The 24,149-nt window shown below is 43.3% G+C and overlaps 1 protein-coding gene across 2 annotated transcripts in view; it reads right to left on the bottom strand.

The window, feature by feature from the left end:
* LOC118211896 (disco-interacting protein 2 homolog B-A-like) overlaps nucleotides 1–21,035 on the bottom strand; it is a 78,266-nt gene extending 57,231 nt beyond the window's left edge. The window contains exon 1 of one of the 2 annotated variants that reach the window (XM_035389461.1): nucleotides 20,729–21,035. In XM_035389461.1, coding sequence (XP_035245352.1) covers nucleotides 20,729–20,813 — 85 coding nt within the window. In that variant the 5' untranslated portion in view covers nucleotides 20,814–21,035. The remainder of the gene's footprint in view (nucleotides 1–20,728) is intronic. The other variant, XM_035389462.1, reaches the window with a different exon arrangement.
* Nucleotides 21,036–24,149: the final 3,114 nt, after the last annotated feature.

The raw sequence follows: 24,149 nt of genomic DNA, 5'->3' as shown, positions 1-24,149 counted from the left end.
GTAAAGGCTACGTAATAAAAGCTGTGTAAGTTGCTCTGGATAAGAGCATTTGCTAAATGCCTGTAATGTAATCTCTGACCACTGCCCACAGAGACTTCTTCAAGATCGTACACATCTGATAATGGACCACCATTCTTTAAATCAAACCACAAATTTAAATTGGATTCAAGTCTGGTGACTGAGATGGACATCACAAAAGTCATTTTGTGGTCAGCTAACTCAGGATTGACCTAGAAATGGTTATCAGCTATTCAGAAAACTACTTTAGTTATCAAGCGGTTAGCTTACATTCGGCTTCTCAGCTCATTGTTACGTTGGCTTTCAGAACAAAGCAGGCTTAGCTCATTTATCCAGAATGACTTCAGCCATGTTTATGCCCAGTGTGTGAGCGTGAACAAGCTCTTCCGTGATAGGCTAGTTTAACCGACCACGCGCAAGTGAAAACTGGGTCATTCAGAAGCAAGAGCTAATATTCTGAAACAAGGAACAAGATACATTTCCAGTTTGCAGATGTGGTTATATATTCAAACATTAATTTGAACAATTCAAGTGTATTATTTTTTTCCTGTGCAAAATATATTTAACTATCAAATCTAAATTTAACAGCCGTAGCACATGCTCAAGATGTACCCAGGTTAGTACAGTCAATTTGCATTCATGTTCTGCTAATGTTACATATAGCCTATAACCGTTGGTCTGGAAATGTTTTTAGTCAGGGAGGGCACAATTGCTTGTACAAATCAGATGAATGCCCTAATGTTCCCTTAGACTGTACTCACTGACAGTACAATCACTAGGGTTCACATTGTCTTTAAAGTCAGTTTAATGACTGCAGCTTTGAGCGTTTACTTCTTTAAATTGGCAAAAACCCAAAGGCACTTAGCCGACTGCACACAAAGCTTATTAGGGGAAAGCTCAAAATTCCCGAATTGGGTCAATTCCTCGTTCCCGTCATGTGATCCGGCTCCCCGCTCCCCGGATGTCACATGACCTGTCGCCAACGAGGCCTCTGCCCCCGCCGACAGGGCTGCCAATCAAAGCCACGGCACTCTGACTCACCATAGCAGTTACCCATAAGGCTCCACTGTGGAAGTGGGGCAGGAAACTATGTCCAAAAACAAAAAAAACACCCACGGGGCAGACAAGCACCACTCCCTAGCACGACAAGCTGCCGCCATCTACAGATGGAGCAGTACTGGAGAGAGGCATAGTACAGCACAGAGCACACACACAGGTACAGCACAGAGCACACACAGGTACAGCACAGAGCACACACACAGGTACAGCACAGAGCACACACACAGGTACAGCATAGAACACACACACAGGTACAGCACAGAGCACACACACAGGTACAGCACAGAGCACACACACAGGTACAGCACAGAACACACACACAGGTACAGCACAGAGCACACACAGGTACAGCACAGAACACACACACAGGTACAGCACAGAGCACACACACAGGTACAGCACAGAGCACACACAGGTACAGCACAGAACACACACAGGTACAGCACAGAGCACACACAGGTACAGCACAGAGCAAATAGACTGCATTTTATATAGCGCTTCTATCCAAAGCGCTTTACAATTGATGCCTCTCATTCACCCATTCACACACACACACACACACACACACACACCAACGGTGAAAGGCTGCCATGCAAGGTACCCATCAGCTCGTTGGGAGCAATTGGGGGTTAGGTGTCTTGCTCGGGGACATTTCGACACGCCCAGGGTGGGGGATCGAACCGGCAACCCTCCGACTGCCAGACAACCGCTCTTACCTCCTGAGCTATGTCGCCCCCACACACACACAGGTACAGCACAGAGCTCACACACAGATACAGTACAGAGCACACACAGGTACAGCATAAGATAATTCAGAAATGCAAAATAACGCAGCAGTGCAAAACTCACAATCATGTGAAGACCTGATATTCGAGTAGATACTAACACAGAGTACAGCTCTCAGTACACAAATGAGATATTTCATTCTTGACAGAAGTATGGTGTAACCTGTCTGAGCATGATGGGGCAATTTACCTTCGAGCAATTACTCTGACAAATTTAAGAACCAGTCGTGAAAAATCAAGACGCATTCGGTGCGTAGTCATGTGACTGATCAGGCCCAGAGGCAATACACTCTGCGTCTCTGTCAAACAGTGACGACAGTTTGTTCCCACACACTCTGAGTCGGAGTCAAACAGTGAGGACTGTGAGTTTATCCCCACACAATGTGAGTCAAACAGTGAGGACTGTGAGTTTATTCCCACACACACTCTGAGTCTGAGTCAAAGTGAGGACTGTGAGTTTATCCCCACACACTCTGAGTCTGTGTCAAACAGTGAGGACTGTGAGTTTATCCCCACACACTGAGTCTGAGTCAAACAGTGAGGACTGTGAGTTTATCCCCACATACTCTGAGTCAAACAGTGAGGACTGTGAGTTTATTCCCACACACACTCTGAGTCTGAGTCAAAGTGAGGACTGTGAGTTTATCCCCACACACTCTGAGTCTGTGTCAAACAGTGAGGACTGTGAGTTTATCCCCACACACTGAGTCTGAGTCAAACAGTGAGGACTGTGAGTTTATCCCCACACACTCTGAGTCTGTGTCAAACAGTGAGGACTGTGAGTTTATTCACACACACACTCTGAGTCTGAGTCAAACAGTGAGGACTGTGAGTTTATCCCCACACACACTCTGAGTCTGAGTCAAACAGTGAGGACTGTGAGTTTATCCCCACACACTGTGAGTGTGTGTCAAACAGTGAGGACTGTGAGTTTATCCCCACACACACTCTGAGTCTGAGTCAAACAGTGAGGACTGTGAGTTTATCCCCACACACACTCTGAGTCTGAGTCAAACAGTGAGGACTGTGAGTTTATCCCCACACACTGTGAGTGTGTGTCAAACAGTGAGAACTGTGAGTTTATTCCCACACACTCTGAGTCTCAGTCAAACAGTGAGGACTGTGAGTTTATCCCCACACACTCTGAGTCTGAGTCAAACAGTGAGGACTGTGAGTTTATTCCCACACACTCTGAGTCGGAGTCAAACAGTGACGACTGTGAGTTTATCCCCACACACTCTGAGTCTGAGTCAAACAGTGAGGACTGTGAGTTTATCCCCACACACACTCTGAGTCTGAGTCAAACAGTGAGGACTGTGAGTTTATCCCCACACACACTCTGAGTCTGAGTCAAACAGTGAGGACTGTGAGTTTATCCCCACACACTCTGAGTCAAACAGTGAGGACTGTGAGTTTATCCCCACACACTCTGAGCCTGAGTCAAACAGTGAGGACTGTGAGTTTATCCCCACACACTCTGAGTCTGAGTCAAACAGTGAGGACTGTGAGTTTATCCCCACACACACTCTGAGACTGAGTCAAACAGTGAGGACTGTGAGTTTATTCTCACACATTCTGAGTCTGAGTCAAACAGAGAGGACTGTGAGTTTATCCCCACACACTCTGAGTGTGTGTCAGACAGTGAGGACTGTGAGTTTATCCCCACACACATTCGCTCCCCTTGCCTCCCCCACACTAACATTCCTCAAACTGTTTACTTCCAGCACCTTCCGTTCAATCTACCTTCATTTCCTCCCACCTCCGCCCAAATCTTACCAGATTCACATCTCCCACAAGCCATGGCCCATAAAATCATACACCAAAAGGCACAGGTTTCTTAGTATATGAGGCATATGCACTAAAACAGGGGCCTCGTTTATAAAATGTTTCTATTCATGGATTTGATCTGGAGTTCAACAGCTCTGATCTTGCTTGAAGACTGAGATTTACACAACTACAAACTTGGGCATATGCAAACTCTAGAGTATGTGCACAAACTATTCCTCATGGTTGCCACCTTGTCCATTAATATAACTGTAGAAAAATTTAAAAAAATAAGTTAAAAAAAAGAAAAATGGTCCTACAAAATATATTTAAAAATGCAAAAAGTAATGAAACAAAGAAAAAAGCAAAACAGAAGGGTCCGCAGACCAAAAGAAGCCTCATACAAGCTTGACGCTTTAGGCTAAGTTTTAGCCTAATAGAAGACGAAGACAAACTTTCCAGTGTTGGCATTCTTCAGTGTAAATCACAAAGGACACAAGGAGGCCTCTATATACAGATCACCTGTGTTACACTGAAGGCAGTTAAGGGTCTTGACTGAATTGTTTTTAAAGGGCCAGTTGCAATAATTTCAGTGCAGTGAAAAAAGGGGGAAAAGAAGATACAAATACAAAATATATCCATAAAAAATATAAAACTAGAAATACTGCCTTGCGGTTGTATGCCTCCGTCAACCAGTAGCCAGTGCTCTGTTTTTCACGGTGTAGTGCTGGGGTAGTGGTATCAAGGCTTGGAGATCAGCAGTCTCAACAAGCTGTTAAGGAAGGCCAGCTAGGACCTTTGACCTTTGACCACCAAAATCTAACCAGTTCATCCTTGAGTCCAAGTGGACGTTTGTGCCAAATTAGAAGAAATTCCCTCAAGGCAAAAACGTATTTTGTGAGGTCACAGTGACCTTGACCTTTGACCACCAAAATCTAATCAGTTCATCCTTGAGTCCAAGTGGACGTTTGTGCCAAATTTGAAGAAATTCCCTCAAGGCGTTCCTGAGGTATCGCGTTCATGAGAATGGGACGGACGGACGGACGGACGGACAACCCGAAAACACAATGCCTCCGGCCACGGCTTTTCCATCGCAGAGGCATAATAAAATATAAAACGGGCACATATAAATGTAATGGTGCAGGGAGTATATATCGCAGTCCATATACGTATATTTGGGGGTGTTCAGATGGAGGATTTGATTAGCTCATTCACGCGCGCATAATTTTAGGATGGATTTTTTATTTCTAAACAGACCATGCGTAGGAAGGATTTTGACATTTATTTGTGTGTATGGATATTTTACAAACCGCTCGTAGGAACATGTTAGGAGACTACCGTACACTCACATTTCATTATGAATTCCAAGATTATTTTATCAATGATGCCACAGGTTTCCTTATTAAAGCTTACACACTGAAACTGGTACGACGACATTAGCTCAGGCCCCCTGCGGGGGGGGGGGGGGGGGGGCGGGGAAGGCGCGGGGGAGGGGGGGGGGGGGGGGGGGGGGGGGGGGGGGGGGAGTGTCCTTGAGCAAGACAACAAACCCCTAACGAGCTGGTTGGCGCCTTGCATGGCTGCCTTTCTCCGTCGGTGTGCGTGAATGGGTGAGCGAGAGACATTAATCGTACAGCACTTTGTGTAGTTGTGCTTGCTGAAAAAAGTGCTATGTAAATGCAGTCCATCTACCATTAATAAATATATTTTAGATATTTTAGTTTTGTGTCTTTGTAAGGCAATTTGATTTATTTATGCTACAACAGCCTGCCGACATTAAATATACATTTATAGATTATGCAATGTAATAGGACATGATTCCAAAATATGCGTTAACTGTTCATGCAAACATGCAATCTCTTTACTACGAAATTAATGAGAAATGGTTATGCAATTAAGTGGATTCTACTGTATTAACCTATAGGCTACTGTTTTCTGCCTATCTGTGCAGATACCAGTGACAAAAAGAATGGTTCTGTGAATGCATAAAAACAATCTGAATAGATTAAGGTGGCATTTGTGCAGATTAATTCAGTTAAAGGGTATTATATATATAAATATTATAAGTGTGAGGGACAAAAATTAATTATATATATTATATTACATATTATTTTTCCCCCCAGTTCTGTCACCTACAATATGTAGGCTAACCCTTCAATAAATATTTTAATTGTTCCCATTTTTTGTCACGCGTTTTATTTTTTTATAGCCACCATCTCAATGCATTGTGGAAGTTTCTGGAAGGCCAGACTGTACATTGTAAATATCGGGAGACGACACGTGGAGTTGACGGAGGCAGTAAAGCTGGCTCGACTGCAGTCGCCGTCACACCAAGTCCCCACCTAAGCTCTGTTTCAGCCAGGAAAAACCCTGCTAGCAGATGCCTTACATACTGAAACAGGTTCCAAATCATATATAGCCTAACTAATATACAATGAAACAGGTAACATATATACAATGAAACAGGTTTGTAATCAAATATGGCATACATGCTAAAAAGGGTTCCTTAGGATATGGTTTATACACTGAAACAGGTTCCTCATCATAGATGGCTTATACGCTGATATGGGTTCCTCAGCATATACGGCTTATAAACTGAAACAAGATCCTTAGCGTGTTGGGCTGGGTGGGGTGGAGGGAGTGGTGCCACAACGGTGAATCACGCTCCCCGGGTTAGCCGAAAGGTAGCGATAAAGGTTGGGATGACAGTTAAACCGTCATTCAAACGCTATAGCGGGAAAACTCGCACGCTTTGTAACGTACGCTCGGCAGGTTCTGTACACGGACTTGTATTATCACTCAAGATTTCACAAAGATACAAATCTGGGCTAGTCTCAAAGAAGTACTGTACATAAAGACACAATGAGGCTTGTGTGTGTGTGTGTGTGTGTGTGTGTGTGTGAGAGAGAGAAGGGAGCAGGTCGACAACAGGTTTTTGAGTCGTGGGAACTGCATCCTGTTTCCCAGTAACCAGCATGCCTTGTTTGCCCTGACGCGACTCTGAGGCTGTAGCCTTGAAGGCTCCCCCCCAACCCGCCCCCCCCCCACCCCCACCCCCACCCCCCAGAGCTTCAGCCAATCGCGCGTCACCACCCTCCTCCACAAATTTGGCAACTGAGTCCAGCAACCATACTATGAAAAACAGGCGTCGGCACGCAAGGCATTATTTGACTAATTACCTGCCTGAGAGGCTGCACTAAACTTAACAACAAGCAACATTAAAGGTGTCTGTTTTATAACCAGCCTCAAAGGCAGGAACTGGAGCCTAACCTTCCAACACTCATAGAAATGGGACACATCAGCCAGGAATGAGGACGCAGTGGAAAAAGCACACTTAGTAGTGTGCTTTCCTATCTGCCTCAACGGGTGTATCAACTGTAACCATCCTCTTACCTAGCTGTTATAGCCTCTGCGGCTAATAAGTGTCGAAGTGTCCTTGAGCAAGACACCTAACCCCTAACTGCTCTGGCGAACGAGAGGCATCAATTGTAAAGCGCTTTGGATAAAAGCACTATATAAATGCAGTTCATTTACCATTTACCATAAGAAATACTACGGAGTGTGCTGGTTAACTGTGCTTCCTCCATCAAAGCTTATCTGTCCCATTTTTATCAGTGTTGGAAGGCTGAGTCCAGTTCCAGCCTTTGGCCGCCAAACACACACCTTGAATGTTATTTGAAAGTTGGCTTCATAGATCTTTAGTAGTTCTGCATATCACCCTCAGACTTCGGACACTTGTGATCAAGGAGTTTATGATCCAGGACATGCATAGTTTTACCTTCGTTATATATGCAATCTTTCAGTATTAAATTTCAAATTGAAGGAACAACTTAATTTATTTCATTCTCGCCTAAGAAAATTGCATTTGTGCCACTTTATTTTTACCTAAATTATGAATATAAACAAATCTGAATACCAGAAGTCCTGTAAATAAAGTATGTTGCTTTATTTAAGCCACTTTTCAAGTCTCTGTGATGCTCACACCTATAATTATGAAGCCTTAAACAAAACACCCCTTAAATGGACAAGGATTGGTCAGATTTGGGGTCAATATTTCCCAAACATTATGGTGCCCTTAAATGACAGCCTACTGCAGAAGAGAACAGACAGGTGTGGCCTCAGAAAACGCAACAAAAAAACAGAAATGAATGAATAAGAGACAGACATGATTATTTTTGCCAGACATTTTACTGAAGTATATTCATGTATATGTAAGTGGAGAATATCCATATCAACTCTCCTGTGAAGGAATGGTTATTTGTGTTCACTGAACAAGACGGGGTGATGAATCCCATTAGTCACCACATCTTGTTCCTACTTGAACAGACATGGTGTTATCAGTACACCGATACAGCTACGGCGTACAACGTTAAAATCTCACACTTATATTAATGTGTGATCAAAATGTGTGAATGAGAATGAGGTCTAGTCTTTCCAGAAGGAAGACTGACCCAAATGCCCTCATTGATGCACAATTCCGACTGATTCCATATGTTCATAAAGAAAGACCCCTACACCAGAATGAGGTCATAGGCTTACTTACCATGCCTATTGTGTTCCATATTCACCAAAATTCTGCACAGGTTTTTAAAAGGTATAGAGAAGTTTAGCCTACTTTTTTTGCATGTGTAGTCTTACTGGCAATCAAATTTGGCAGTATAATAAAAAATACATAAGTTTCAATGATTCAAAACATGAAACATGTTAGAGTTCGTATGTACCATCGAGATATACAAGAACTGGAGACAGCTTCCATTTACCAGTTCCATAGATTCCTATGGAAGCTGCTCGATGGTGCATGAAGCCAATTCATGGAGGCTGCCATGTCTGACTATGGGCTATGGGCTTTTCTGTGACCTGTAGAACTGTGGCTTTGCTGGCTAGCTACAGGATTTTGTGGAAGAAAAACAAGAGACTCATTGTGAAAAGGCCATTTCTAATGTGGTTTCTAACGTTTCGGCAATTTAAAGTAATGAACAAGGCAGTCGATGTTTTAACAGAAGCATTTGGCAAGACGCCATTTTGTGCCCTATAGGAGAGCCCAGGCCGGTCTGCGCTCTCCCAGATCAGTGGGGGAATGTCATTCCAAAGCAGGGAGGAAACAAGCGCGAATCCGCAATAGCTGCGACTACACATGCGCATGCATCCATGTGTGCACGCATCCACGCACACACCCTCACGCAAACACGTGACCTCTTCTTTGGCTCATGACCAACCTTTCCACAAAATCTTGTGCAAACATGTGACTCCATTTGGGAGTTATGCGCCTGTTTGTGATAGGCCACACCCATCGCCACGCCCCCTCTTGGTCGATCGGCCTTGAAAGTTACTCAGCTCTACCCTCGGTCATGACCAACGTCCATGCCAAATTTCAGCCTCCTGGGGCGAAAACTGTGGCCACTAAGGGGTGGGACACTTTTTGTGGACCAACTGACCAACCGACCAACCAACCAACAGACAGAGGTACAGAGCTGCGGTCGCAGCTAAAAAAAGGGCCATTTAGGCTATAGCCGGAAAAAAATATTTTTTCTGTGTCTCTACGTGGTAGAAAGAAAACAACCAAGCACAGTCCCATTCATCAAATTTATTTGTATTTATTCATTAAACCTTCCATTTAACACCTTTCTAGTGCTCGTTATATAATCACTCTTACTGCTTACCCAGACAATAAATCTCTACTGAGTTCCCAAATCAGTCTTTCAAATTTACTGGAATTTTAGGCATGCATACCCTCCATAAATCCTTATAACAGTGGTGCCAAAAACGTGAGGCAATCAGAGCACGACGCAAACGAAACAAACAACGGGCGCATGCCATAAATTCCGCATATAATAACATTTACACAGTTCATCCGTTACCTGCGCTGGATTAGCTACATAAGCTGTACGCAGCCTTTTCCATGTGTTAAATATTTAAATCCTAAATTTCGGCAAAAAAAAACTACAATTACAGGAATTTGCTGGTTACGTGGGTCCAGGGCCAGGGTTGAGAAATGCCTCATTCTCCAACGTGCCCAGTCTTAAATCTCCCATCCTTTAAAAGGTGTTAGATCAGGGAATTGTGCACTGGTGTTATAACCAGATAAGCCAAAATTGGGGGCCAGTAAAAGAAATAAAAAGGGAATTCTAGACACCAAAGTTAATCAAACCTTCACCGTGAACAAAAGGTATGAGTTACAATGACACAAAGCATGAGAGGCATTTCAAATATTTACACACTGCCTAAAACATATACAGTGAACTCCATACGGTTTTGGACAAAGACATATTTCTTCTTGATTTGGCTCTGTACTCCACAATTTTAGACATGTCAGACAATCAAACAATTCACAAGCGGTCAGAGTGCACATTTTCAGCTTTACTCAAAGGGTATTTTTTACACATTTTGGTTTCACCACGCAGAAATTACAGCACTTCTTTTCCGGAATATTTTACTAATTTTGCAAACTCATCAGCATGGCTAAAGCCAACTTTTGCCATGTTACCGCTTATAACATTTAAATAGTTTATGTTGCAGCATATTTTTGACATTGTTATTTTCGCATTGGTCTAAAGAGGTAAGCTTTGGCTACTAATAATCTACATATTTGTATTGGGGGCTAACTAATAGCTGGGGAATTGTTAGCATACCCTGGGCAGTGTTAGCACAGTGGCTTGTCGTGGTTTGCTTTGTTAGAATCCACACCGCAATGAAACCGAGTCTTTCATGAGGTTTGCACTATTCTCTAATGCAGGCATTTCACATACTGTAGTGTAAGCATTCACTGGTGGCTCAGTCATGTGTTGAGTTTGATGCACCAGTTTATGAGCAGCTCAAAAATTGGCAACATCTTTCTGATATAGTGGAATATTATTTTATTGTATGAAAACCAGAACAGTGCATTGTAAATGCAGCTAAATATAGGGAGATGACACGTTGAGTTGATGCAGGCAGTAAAGCCGGACCCAACCGCAGTCGCTGTTATGCAAAGTCAGCACCTAAGCCCTATTTTGAGCCAATCAGATCTAAGAGGGGGGACAGGTCTCTCAGTCACAGGAAGCTAACAGACTTTTTTTGCGAGAGGAGCATTCTCCTTATTGAGATTTACTGATGCACACAGGGATAAGATGGAAGAGCCAGGCTAAGTGCTCGGAGAAGTTCTTTAAATCCTGCATCAGAAGGCGCTGGCTGCAGTGAATGCAGGGATACACTCTCTGTGACGTGGCCTTCCTGGCAGATATCACCGTACAGCCTGAATCGCCTGAATGTGCAGCTCGCAAGGACAAGACCAAAGTGTTTGATCTCAACGCACACAAAAACGCATTCCGACAATGAACCAGACCTTTTTACAGACGGCCTTTCATCCGACCGCCCGGATCCGACACGCCTGCCCACCTGCAAGGAGTCCCGTTTCGACAGGAGGCGGCAGTGCAGCGCAGTGGGTCAGGAACTGGGCTTGTAACCAAAAGGTCATAGGTTCGATTCCTGGGTAGGACACTGCCATTGTACCCTTGAGCAAGGTACTTAACCTGCGTGTATATCCAGCTGTATAATTGGATACAATGTAAGTCGCTCTGGATAAGAGCGTCCGCTAAATGCCTGTAATGTAACGCTTCCCACTCCTCCTGGGTTTCGCGCCGTCAACGGACAACGTGTTCGGAAAGTACTCACGTCCGCGAGAGCAACTTCACAACCGCGAAGCACATCAAAAGAAACAGGCTGGCTAATGAAGCTTTTTATTTATTTATTTATTTATTTTAAAGGGACAACACACAGTAATCAACATTTCCGCAGTTGCGTCAAATGGTACAGTGCCAGAGTTAGCTCAAGAGCTCATTTTCATCTGTAGTCCCGTAGCAGGTGAGAGATGTTAATTTGAAGCTGAATTTGACATCAAGTCTATTGTGTGCCTATTAAGACAGAACTAATTAAGACAGAACTTCCTACAGAGTTGTCTTTCGGTGACGCTGAATGATCTTTGAGTTGATGCACTAAGAATGTCAGGCAGTGGGAGGGTAGAGTGGAACTGCAGTATGAAAGATGCTAATTGCACTCAGTATTCGGGTTTACTTCAATTTTGTACCATGCATTGCAGCCTTTAATTCAAATCTCAAAGAATGATGAGTTTGAGATAATCCTGTCTGTCTGCAGTAATACTAATGTGCGGAACTGAGAAAACATGGACCTCTTGTTTCTGTTCAGCAGCAGTTTTGTTCTTTATAACTGAACACCATAAAGCATCTGAAACAACTAAAGCATCAGTATAATAATCACGAACACGAGCGGCTAACTGAGTAATGGTGGTGAGCATGTGGATTTGCAATCAGGCCCCGTGGTAGCGGGGACCAAAATTTAATGACCATTTCTATCATCAGAGTTTCCCATCCCTGGTCAAGAGAAAAGGAAAGTATAAAAGTAACTTCACAGACGCTTGTACACTTTCTCTGTCACTTTCTGCAATGATGGGACATTCCAAGACTTCTAGATTTGACTTTCTAGAGGTATGCCACCCCTCAACCCCCTGAATTCCACCACAACATACCTTTTTTCTTTCTAAGTAAACACACTGCGAAATGAAGCACTGCACAAGACTTCAGGGCCCTGGTTCCAAACAGAGGGTTAAAGCCCCACTTGATGAATGTGACAAGAGTTTGAGGCAAGATCGTGAAACATATTTTTTTCTGAAAAATTATCCTCATTGTTTAATGTTACCGTCATTCACATTTCACTGGACACGAAGTGCTTTCCCTCAAGTTGTTTTGACAGGAACATATTTTAAGCGCATATTTTTAAGACATGTTAATCTGTTATAATAACGGCATAACACGCGCAGAGGTGCGGAGAATGATTCTGCGTTCACTGATTAAGCGTGTCAGGGGATAAGAAAGTCTGTAAGCCCTTGTGTGCTGGGGAGTATTTTTCTCCCTAATTGTGACAGTCTGCCTGAAGCAGGAAGCAGCAGATCTCTGAGTTATCGGCTTGCCCGAGCAGACGGCTGTCAGACACAGACAGTTCTGGTCTAACCTGTCTCTCACCCAATCGAGTCCCAGTGGGGTGGGCGAACGAATAGGAACAGACTCGGGGATTAGAATCCCGATAATCGGTCGGACCGCCTCCCGGAGCTGGGCCGGTGGGGTCACATCGCGCTCTGGCGATGAGCCCGGGTGGGGGGGGAGGCAGGACCGCATGTGACCGTCCGTCTCCGAGGCGCTCCTCCAGTCTCCGTGAACGGGACCGCGTGACCGTACAGGCGAAGGCTTCGCACGTGAGCCCGATGCAGCCGGGGTTTTTAAAAAAGCGGCGCGTTAATAATTCAGGGTCTTTCTGAAATGCACAGCGATGGCCCGGTACCCTACAGATGGGAGCGTTCATTAAGAATTGAGGAGAGCCCGATCCCCGGTGTTGAGTAACCGGCTGGTCGCGTGTCCGAGTCCCAGCGCAGCCACGCGGTAAACAGACCGCCAGCCCGCGTTCGCTAAACGACACGGGAGCACTGACACAGCAGATACACTGCGCCAGAAACACACTGAAGGACACAGCAGATACACTGCGCCAGAAACACACTGAAGGACACAGCAGATACACTGCGCCAGAAACACACTGAAGGACACAGGAGACACACTGCGCCAGAAACACACTGAAGGACACAGCAGATACACTGCGCCAGAAACACACTGAAGGACACAGCAGATACACTGCGCCAGAAACACACTGTGCTGGTGGGTATTACCATATTTGTTGTAGTGGGGTAACAGTATTCAAACTTTTAAGCCGAAGGTTTTACTTCACTAATCGGATTACTACTGAAAAACAAATAAGCACACTTGTTTTTTCCAATAACACCCCGCTCCTCCTCCCCCCTCCCCAAAGAACGAACCAAGGTAAATTTCAATTCTCAACTAAGTTCATTCGGCATTTGTTATTTTGTTGATTTGGCCGTGAAGATACTAACAAAATTAAAATGATACGTAGTAAAGCTAAGAGGGAAAAAGGAAAAAGGCGTTTTTCGCGTGCGGGCCAGGAGCGCACGCTAAGCCCCATTCTCTCCTGCAGGCCCCAGCTACACCTGCAGTTCACCTGGCACAGGTGTCAGCTCCTCATCTGAAAAGCAAAACAGAGGGACAGCCAGACACCTGGCACAATGCGACAGAGAAGATTCACATAAACATTGTGTGCCGAGTTTTTTAGCTAATAAACAGAAGTTGTGACACCACCAAAGTCTCTATTAACTATTAACTAAATGAAATAACTTAAAAATGTGTTCTGTGTTTACTCAAGTTTCCCTTTGTCTAATATTACATTTTATCTGAAGATTTGAAACCTTTCAGTGCGACAAATATGCAATACTAGAGGAAATCAGGAAGGGGGCAAATACTTCTTCACCGCACTGTGCATGACAAGTGTAGATGAAGGTATTTCGGTGGTTTAACAGGGTTTAACACTGTCGACAAAGAGCTCACATCTTGAGTGACTTTTTTTTATGATATTCTGCATCAGATACTGTATTCATAAATATTTATGAAAAGATGTGTTGAGGTCACATTTCATTTAAGGGGAAATTTTTGGTTATCAGCGATTTGCCGCGGTATTGATTTGGCATCAATACTGAGGTACCAAAGCTGGTACTGGTTTCCAGACACTGAGTTACTATTCCAGAAACACTAGCCTAGCAGGTCTCCCGGAGATCGTTCACGCCATTACGCTGGAAGCCCACGTAATATCAGCATTAAATTTGCGTGTTTGAGAGATGAATCGCACGCCGCAAATGACTTGGAAATTAAGCGGCGCGTATTGTTGTCGAGAGGCAGTCGTTTAGAAGTGCCCTCCGATATTCTGAGAATATGACACGCATCTCTACCGAGGGGACTGCCAAATCCCGACCCCCCCTCAGCGCTCGATGATGTAATCCAGGCGCGAGGATAAAGCGGGAGATCCGTCCGGATGCCGAGGACTCCGTGCGAGCGCGGGCGAGCGCCGTGACTCAGACTGCAAATGAGCGAGGCAGGCTGCCTTCCCAGCGCTCCGTGACCTAGATGGGAAAACGCGAGCCGCGATCTTCTGCTCGCTCTCCACAGCACACTGACTGCCTCCCGGGAAACCTTTTCTCTCTCTCCCTCCCTCCCTCCCTCCCTCTCTCTCATTTTCTCTCTCCCTCTCTCTCTCTCTCTCTCTCCCATTCTCTCTCCCTCCCTCCCTCCCTCTCTACCATTCTCACTCTCCCTCTCTACCACTCTGTACCTCTCACTTCCTCTCACTCCCTCTCTCCCTCACCTTCCCCCCTCTCTCTCTCTCTCTCTCTCACCCTCCCCCTCCTTCCCTCTCTCCAGCACTGACCCACTGAGGATAAAACCCTGGAAGGCCATGGTTACACCATTTGTTTGTCGTCTGCTACTCTCATATCCAACCAGCAAACAGAACTTGGGTTTTTTCCCTGTCACCTATAGCAGCAGAACAGTGGACCCTGCAGTGAATAAGCACACCCTCAGTTTCTTTCACAGCACAGACCACTCTCTCCTAGAAGGCGCTCTCAAATCTCAGATTAAATATAAACACCTCCAGTAGCAGTCTTTGGTGTGTATCGCAAAGAAACACGGTTAAAACTGAACATAAAAATGCCGGCACTGTGTCTCCAAATGGGAGACCAGCACCCACGCACCATTTCATTATAATATTTCATTTAAAATATTTTTTTTTAACTCTTAATGAAATCGCGTGGACCCAGAATCCCACTGTAACTACTACCGACTGACGTCCAACAAAGAGAAATATCATTCAATGGTATAAATGAGAGTGAGGTCCTTGCAACATTACCTCGTAGTAATTTGCCCGAAGGCCTAGCCTCGCCTAATATCAAGTTTCATTTTAGCCGTTTCTTTGAGGTCTTAGGGTATGTGGTCACACCTGACTTATCTGGTTAACTGGAGTTTAAAAGAAGCCCATCGTTAATCCAAACCATTTATGTCCAATCCGAATCCATGAAGACAACAGAGCACCTTAAGTATATTCCTGAGGTTTAACCCATTTGGCAAAACTTTACCTTCAAAGAATAAAAATTTTAAAAAGACGCTTGCTTTTCCCCCTACTGGTTCAGGGAAAGACGTTCACACTTTGTATTATTTTGTTTGATTCATAAGGTCCAAGGTCTACAGGTGACACTCACTCCCTTTTAATTCCCATTTCTCGCATCATAGACTTCATTCCACCCTTAAATCGTATGGTATTCGACAGAATAGTCCGTTCTCATGTTGAGTATCGCCCTTCCTGTCTCCACTGGGGGTCTCGTTTTACCTTAGATGTCCTTCATCGGTTTTGGGGCTTCAGGTGCTCCAGTGCGAAACAGACTGTTGAGCAGGCATGGCCATGGTGTGAGGAGTAACCTTCAGTGTTGGGCTGTAGAGGCAGACTGAGCACCTGTGCAGGCAGACTGAGCACCTGTGTAACCAGAGGACTCTTGCTCTGTGCTCTAGTCTTTGCTTCAATCCTCCACCTTTTTGTCAAGCCAGGCGTCAAACATGGCACCACGCCTATCATAGATAATTACCACTCATCAGGGACAGAAAGGGATTTGCAGTGATGTTTATAAAGGATAGGCTATTCACATATTAAATTTGGTCCTGATTATTTAGGATTATTAAATAATAATAAAGCGTGGAATGGTGTCCAAGCACTGCTGCCTCACAGCAAGAAGGTCGAATTTTGGCCTGGGCCTTTCTGTGTGGAGTTTGCATGTTCTCCCCGTGTCCGTGTGGGTTTCCTCCAGGTACTCCGGTTTCCTCCCACAGTCCAAAGACATGCAGGTAGGCTAATTGGAAAGTCTAGGTATGAGTGTCTGAGTGAATATATTATGGCAACCTGTCCAGGATGTATTCCTGCCTCCTGCCCAATGCATGCTGGGATAGGCTTCAGTCCCCCCATGACCCTGACCAGGGATAAGCAGGTTAGAACATGGATGGATGGATCGATGGAAACAATAATAATAAAGATAAATGTACACATTTTAAATGAAAATTCAAGATTAAATTGGATCATAGGTGCCCCTGGAAACCTAGTTCTACATAGGAACCAGTTCAAAATGAGTAAAATCCGGAGTATTGATAAGGTTCAACATTATCGGTTCTGCTATTGGTACCGGAGAAATTATAGCGTGAGATTTCCATAGCGCCAAGTTTTGAGGAATTTGTCGCAGCGTAACAAAAAATCTTGCTGCTTTCCCTCTCTGACCCCATTTACACCTTGCATTGCGTTATTCTTTATCCTGATAAGACATCTGGATACAGATCGCATGAAAGGGAAGCACCCCTCTCTCCCCCACCCCTAATGTGGAATGACCAAATGTCCACCGCGTTCATGAAACAACCCCAGCGCACGAGACACACAAACGGTCACGTGCGGTCATGTTTCACAAATGCAATAAGACTATTTCCAGTAAGGGAGGCAATGCAAGCAATACCCAAGCATCTGCCAACCAAACATAATAAAACTCTGCAGAAATGTGCAGATTTCAACTGCTTTGCTCACGGTTCTCCATCTCTCATGGTGCCATCCTAGGTTCAATTCCCAGCTAGTAACACTGCTGTTGTATCCTTGTGCAAGGTACTTAACCTGCATTGCTTCAGTATATCCAGCTGTACAAATGGATGCAATGTGAATGCTATGTAAAGAGTTGTGCAAGTCGCTCTGGATAAGAGCATATGCTGAATGCCTGTAATGTAATGTATTAGAACCGTTAATACAGAGTTCGCAAGGCTAATAATGAATTATTAAAAATTGGCTAATGAACGAAAGCCAATCATTTAGCTACCAATATAGTTTAAAGATTTGGCAACTTATAGACAGTCAGACTGAAGCTCCAGCTACCATGACCCAGCCCACCCCTCCTTACTCTACCACCATGACCCAGCCAACTCCTCCTCCCTCTACCACCATGACCCAGCCCAGCCCTCCTCCCTCTACCACCATGACCCAGCCCACCCCTCCTCCCTCTACCACCATGACCCAGCCCAGCCCTCCTCCCTCTACCACCATGACCCAGCCAACTCCTCCTCCCTCTACCACCATGACCCAGCCCAGCCCTCCTCCCTATACCACCATGACCCAGTCCACCCCTCCTCCCTCTACCACCATGACCCTAATAACAGTATCGATAAAGAACCAAACCAAAAATCAGTATTGATAAGAGAAGTAGTAGTAAAGTATCAATAGAATTCTATGAAATCCAAACGATACCCATCTCTAATCATAATCAGTGTTGGTTTCTTCTGTCACTGATGAATGATGCTTGGTAAAAACATCCATATGAAGAGATCTTTCAGCACCCACATGGTTGGTTACAATGGATGAGCACCGTTTTGCCTTTTTTATTATTTGGAAGTATATTTCAATGTTTTGTCTTTGCTGTGCAGGACATTGATTTGCAATCCACAAGGGAAGGATTAATTCACAGTGTTGTGATACAGAGTATCAGCAAGTAGGCTATCAGCTGACAGATTTTCCTTTAAGACCAAATAAAATAACTCAAAAATAACTACCTGTCCTGTCTGTTGATTAATCTGTAGCCACATACGCCATCAGTCATTTTGTGGGGTACACTTCTGATGAAGCTGTTGAGTTCTACCAGCTGACCCTTTATGACGAATGTTTAAAGATGCATGCAATATGTGATTTTCCACTTTTTCCCAGTGGAATATTCGCACATAGGAACACAATCCTGAATGACACCCAGCCGCCAATCAAGGGTGTCTTTTCCCCAGCTGAATTGAACGTTGATATTGGACTTGAAATGATGCATGTGCGTTTGTCCTAAATTGCTGATCTACCGTCATCCTCTTTGCATGCATTACTGGTAAGCTGCAAGCTGCACAGCATAAAACCAGGTGTGCTGTGCACCAGGTGGATGCTGCTGCACCTGTTTGCTTAAAGTCATGCTCTTTGTAGTGTGCATCTTACATTCCATCCAAGCGCATGCTCCGACCTTTCACTCTTCCCATATTGCACAAACTAAACTTCACAGTTCAGTTCGTGTAACATGAGGCGCAGTGTCGTCGTCGTTTTACAACGTTGCTTCGACACTGTTTTAGCAATGGTGACACCCCGCCCCAGAATACCGCTGTGCTTTGGTTGAGACTTTTTGCACAGATATGCAGTTGGCGTACTTCGGCATAAAGTAGTTTTCGAGGAAACCACGCACATCAAGGTCTGTGGATGTGCGTGAGTAACTGAGTCAATACATTTGGTGTCGACTGCTGTTGATTGCACAATCATTGCGGTTGAGTTTTTTTAACGTAAATTTTTGGTGGTTTGAGCCCCACGTACGTTGGCACTGTTGAGATCCGTTGTATGAGGGTGAGCGACACCAGATATCTAGAAAACCCGTCAAACCTTGCAATCCTATCTGGATGGATACATAGAACTGGGTAAATAGAAATAGAGCTTAATTTTATTTCTGGGTGAACAGTCCCTCAGTTACCTTTTTCTGGTGTATGTTAGGCTTCAAAATTAAAACAAATGTAATTTGAGGTAAGCGGCTTCAGTCATTCAAGGTAACCAAGATTTCCACAGAGATTAAATGAGCCTTGTTTTTTTCCTTTGCAGAAATAGCAGATGTCCCTGTTATTATTTTATTTTTGTATATTTACAATGTATAAATACATTTTTGCTCCTTTCGTGACTGTTTGGCTATTCACTAGCAAACAGACAAGCATTGTCCACTTTTGCGGGACTAAATCCGATATGTTGCCAAGTGTGTTATCGCATGCTTCCTGGTAACCATTGTTATAGCAGAAGAAAAACCTCTCCTATGGATTGAGTCACTCCCGTAGAGAGCCTGAAGCTGCCGGTGAGTGGGCGGAGCTTTCGGGACACGCTTACTGCCAGTACTATTCCAAAGACACCATTACAGTCAGCGCGGGACAAAGTTCTGTGCAGTGTGTATACACTCATGCTGCCCACCACACCACACATTGCATTACTCACAAAACCCTGGGCCAGGAGCCTACACAGGGCCACACCACACAATGACTCACCAAAGGCACATTATATAACAAAACATGTTAATTTTATTCTATGTAATTGTATTAAATCGACTGTCACTTCGGTTAAATAAAAGTATATAAAATGGCCATTATGTGCCATAATAAAAATCCTAAATAATTTCCTAAATAATATTTGCACCGTGCCAGAGGTCATATTAGGTCTTTTCCGCCTCGACACCAAAAGCAGAACAAAGATCCTTCAGCTGACGCAACTCATTTTATACCCAAATTATTTTTCCCGAAGCAGCACCCTCATTAATCACAGCATGCGCTAACATTATTGTCCTGGACACATTGGAGTTGTATAACACCCTATTCAGCACCACAACTCATAATCATTATTCGTCCTTCAACGGGGTGGAGAATGTTTTGTTCATCCTTGTTTTACCCTTCACGCCAAAAGACCCCAGTCCGTTTGGTTCAACTGAATATTAAAGACAACTGACATGACTGCTGGCAAATAAAATATTGACAAACGGATGTCGACACAACAGCGTTGATGTCAATTGCTCGATACCTTGGGGCAAGCAGCTAGCAAGCTAGCCATTCATGTTTGGCTACTCTGTCTCGAAAAAGTATTGTAATAACTTTGCCATCCAGCTAGACTGATACTCGGATATTGAAAGAAACTCTTGCCAGTGTTAGCCTACATTTTTTGATTAAATCGCCACTGGTAACTGCCAACAATGGGTAATGATGCAAGCCGTTAAGAGACTACAGTTATTAGTTGATTTTAGCTAGCTAACTAGCTCAAGGCATGGCGTTAACTTGCTCTGCATTTGTTTCTAAATTTGTTTCTAAATCACAAAGTATTCAACTAGCTAGCTAACATTGATTTTTGTACAATGCACCAAATTGTCGGAACGGGCTAGCTCGCTACAGCAACATCAATCCTCTCGCCTGTCCGCTACACTAAGTTAGCAAGCATTGACATTTACAGGGCACAGCACTAGAAACGCTTCAATGTTATTTATGTATTTGTTGTAAAGCGTGTCGAAGTAACCGCATATCAAATCCAGAAAAATCACAAAAATAATATCTTCGAGCTTTCGTCCCCTTTGCTTAGATTTATCGGGCTCCTCGCAGCCTTACCTTCGGATAGCTCCAAATCCAACTCAGCCAACTGGTCCCTGACCTCTTTAGGTAGAGACGATAGATCCATGCCTCGGTCCGCCATAATTGTAGGAAATATAAAGAGTAACGATTCTAACCGTTAAAACAGATTGGACTTTAAACTATTCCAAAAACTGATATTAGTGAGACAAGACCTGAACTGAAAATCGGGTTACAAGCCATCAGTGCATTTCTCTGGCTCCGCCATACTGGGGAATTTCACCGTGTGGAATCTGTCACATGATATCGCTTCCCAAGCGCGAGCAAGCTAACCCAGCTAAGTCCCGAACAACCAGGAGCCGAGTTGTGGCTAAGCGCAGTATGATGATGCCGCGTGGATATAAGTGGCTTTTGCTCCATCTGGTGTCGCTTTCTAGTTTATAAATACATAGTACTGGGTTTCTACCAACAATGATTATCATGGTTTGGGACCCCCACCTCTGAAAAATAGCCAACTGTTGACAGTGTAAAAGAATGGGAAGGGGGATTTGCGAATTTTGTTTGCCTGACAGCTGTGTTTTGTATACACACGTGTTCGTCCTCAACGTTTAAAATAACATTTTTAAAATATCATAGGTCAAATGGTTTAACTTCACAGAAGTACAAAATTCAAGGTTTAATTTCAAGATAATAAAGAATTACCGAAAAAAAACGAACTGACGGACGAACGTCTTAATGCGTATATAGGCTATGTTGCACATTTTTGATGACAAAAGATGGGCGTTCCAATTGCCCTGTGTGTTGTGTTTGAACCTGACCTGTAAATCTGTAGACTACAACCTCACTTAGCACCGGGTAAAATGCATGACCTGTGTCGAAATGCTATTAGGTATTTCAATTTCAGTCAAGCGAATGCAAAGGTAAACAGAAAACGGTCATTTGGAAGAGAAAAAAATATGCAAATGTATTTTGGAAAAATCGCAAGTATTTGAAGTAATTTAAAAGAGATCTTGTTGTAAGTATTTTTATCCAAATAATTTTGAATTGCTTGATGTATTTTGAAATAGTTTTTATACCTTTAATTGCTACAATTTAAGAAACAAAGTTCACTGGTCTCATTTAACTTTAATTTGATTCAATTCACAATACACTTTGACAGGAAAAAGTGGGCATTATTCAACTGATATTTTACATTTGTTCGTCATTGAGGGGGACACTTTGCATATTACATTTTAAGAACATCAGTGTTTCAAAAAGGGCATACACTTGTTCATTAATGAACAGCAGTCTGGTCTCGATACGTGGCCTCCAATGCTAAAAAGATGCTCTGTGGCAGCAGAGGTTTGCAGGTACATGAAAGTATCTAGATGAAAATTTGCTCAGTAGCCGACAGGAAGTTCACTGCCGTGTGCCATCCAGAATAACAGTGGATTGGTATGAGGCACCAATCCATTGAAAAGTCTGTTGAGAACAACGCAGGGGTGTGTCGATTTTTGCGACTCTTTAACGGTTTTCTCAAAATTTGCCAAGTTATGGCTTGGTGGGGCGGCATGCCCCATACCTATACAGCACCGAGAGTTTGGCATTTTGAAGGGTTCCCTACAGAAATAACCACGACCACAGACTCTCTCTCCTTAATGGGTCAGAAGGTACAGAAATTAATGTTTTAATTTCTGTACCTTCTGACCGCATTCCAACAGACAGAATACACAAACAACTTCACACGTCCACATAATAAAGCCCCAGACGTAGGGGATTTTGCATTTGTCCTTCTGCTTCTTTTTCCTGCCTAATTACATCATCACAAATGCTCCAAGCCCATAAAGAATATTCTCCCCATTGGGCATTTTGGTACATCAGCCAATAAAAACATTGGATACAAACACAAATTATGTTGGACATATATACAAGTATGCATGTAATGTAAAGAGCAAAACTTGGCAGTCCTGACATCTACCTCCCTCATAGCTCACTGGGTAGTGCATTTGCAGAGTGACACCTCCGGGTACAAAGGACTGAAGCCTGAAGTCTCTACCTCATTACACTGGCTTGCTGGCTAACTAAAAATAAAACATTTAAACTATTGCTTTTTCATCTGTAAAATCTTTGTGGGAAAAAACATGTATGTTTCTGAAATCCAAATAAAATACACCCACACTTTAGACAGTTCCGCTTTCGGCATTTTCACCGAGTTTAATGTTAGCTACCTTGCTAACGAGACGACTGACCGCATGTATAACGTTAGTACAGATACAGATGCCTCCGAAATTAAGCTCCAACACCTTCGTTGCCATTCGCTCCCGTAAGTAACGTTACTGGTCGTATAGAAAATGCCTCAAGATAGGACTTCACGCCAGGTATCGATTTTCTTTAAGTCATATTCATTGCTGCGCCTGTACTACTTTTAAATGGCTGTGGCTACTCTCACCACATTTCTAAATGAATGTTAGCTAGTCTTTTAGATCCTCTACCGACATACAAACAATTTGTAGGTCTGTTGTGTACAATAGCCCTTTAAAAACACTTCCATTTAAAAATATGACATACACTTTAATTTCATGATTGAATCCACGCCTAAGTGCTTTTTTCAGATTGCAGGCTAGGTGTGTTTGCATGCATGTATGTGTATGCATGCTAGTCATAGCCTACATTTATATATGAATTGCTATTATCAGTTACTCATAACAAACACAGTACAAAAAGAAATTATATCTGATGAAAAGCACGTATAAAAATGGCAAGTACCTCACACATACAAAGCACTATCTATAAGTCATTAATTCAAACTGGCAAAATTTAGGCCTTCCATTAAAAGTATTGATAAAAAAATTACATCAAGTTACAAGAAACAATATTGGCTATCTTACCTCACACAAATTAAGCAAGTATTCCAAATTGTTTTAAGTAACTGGGCCCTGTGTGTACAAGCATACAGTACATTAATGGGGCAAACATACGTGTGGATAGGTTTGTAAGAGTCAATCACAGGTTAGTGATAATCTGTAGACACCTCCAGATTCAGAGCCATTAGCTCAAATTGTTTAAATAGACTGAAACAAAATAATGGTTGTGTCGAACTTGGTCTTCAAGAAAATAGCAATGCTTCCTCCTTTCCTAGGCCGATCAGTGTGGTGAACGTTGTAACCATGGATGTAAATTTCATTGTAAGTGACAGGCTTACTTAACAAAGTTTAAGATAAAACAATCCCAGACTGACATCAAAAGTAATAAAACAATCAAGCAGTGCAGTTTTCTTTTGTTACACGGTGTGAACTTCTTTGCATATATGTTTTTTGCAGTCCAAAATGGAGTTTTTAAGTTCAAAATAGAGTTTTCTGATACTGTAAAATAATCAGTCATTAAATAGTAACAGACCTTACAAATGATAAGCTACCTGAAAGATTTATAGACAGGAGGGACATCTATCCATTATCTAGTCCTGCTTATTCCTGGTCAGAGT

Source organism: Anguilla anguilla, chromosome 13 (genome assembly GCF_013347855.1).
Source record: "Anguilla anguilla isolate fAngAng1 chromosome 13, fAngAng1.pri, whole genome shotgun sequence".
Lineage (NCBI taxonomy): Eukaryota > Metazoa > Chordata > Actinopteri > Anguilliformes > Anguillidae > Anguilla > Anguilla anguilla.
Note: the sequence above shows the minus strand (reverse complement) of the source record. Positions and strands in the feature narration are given on the sequence as shown.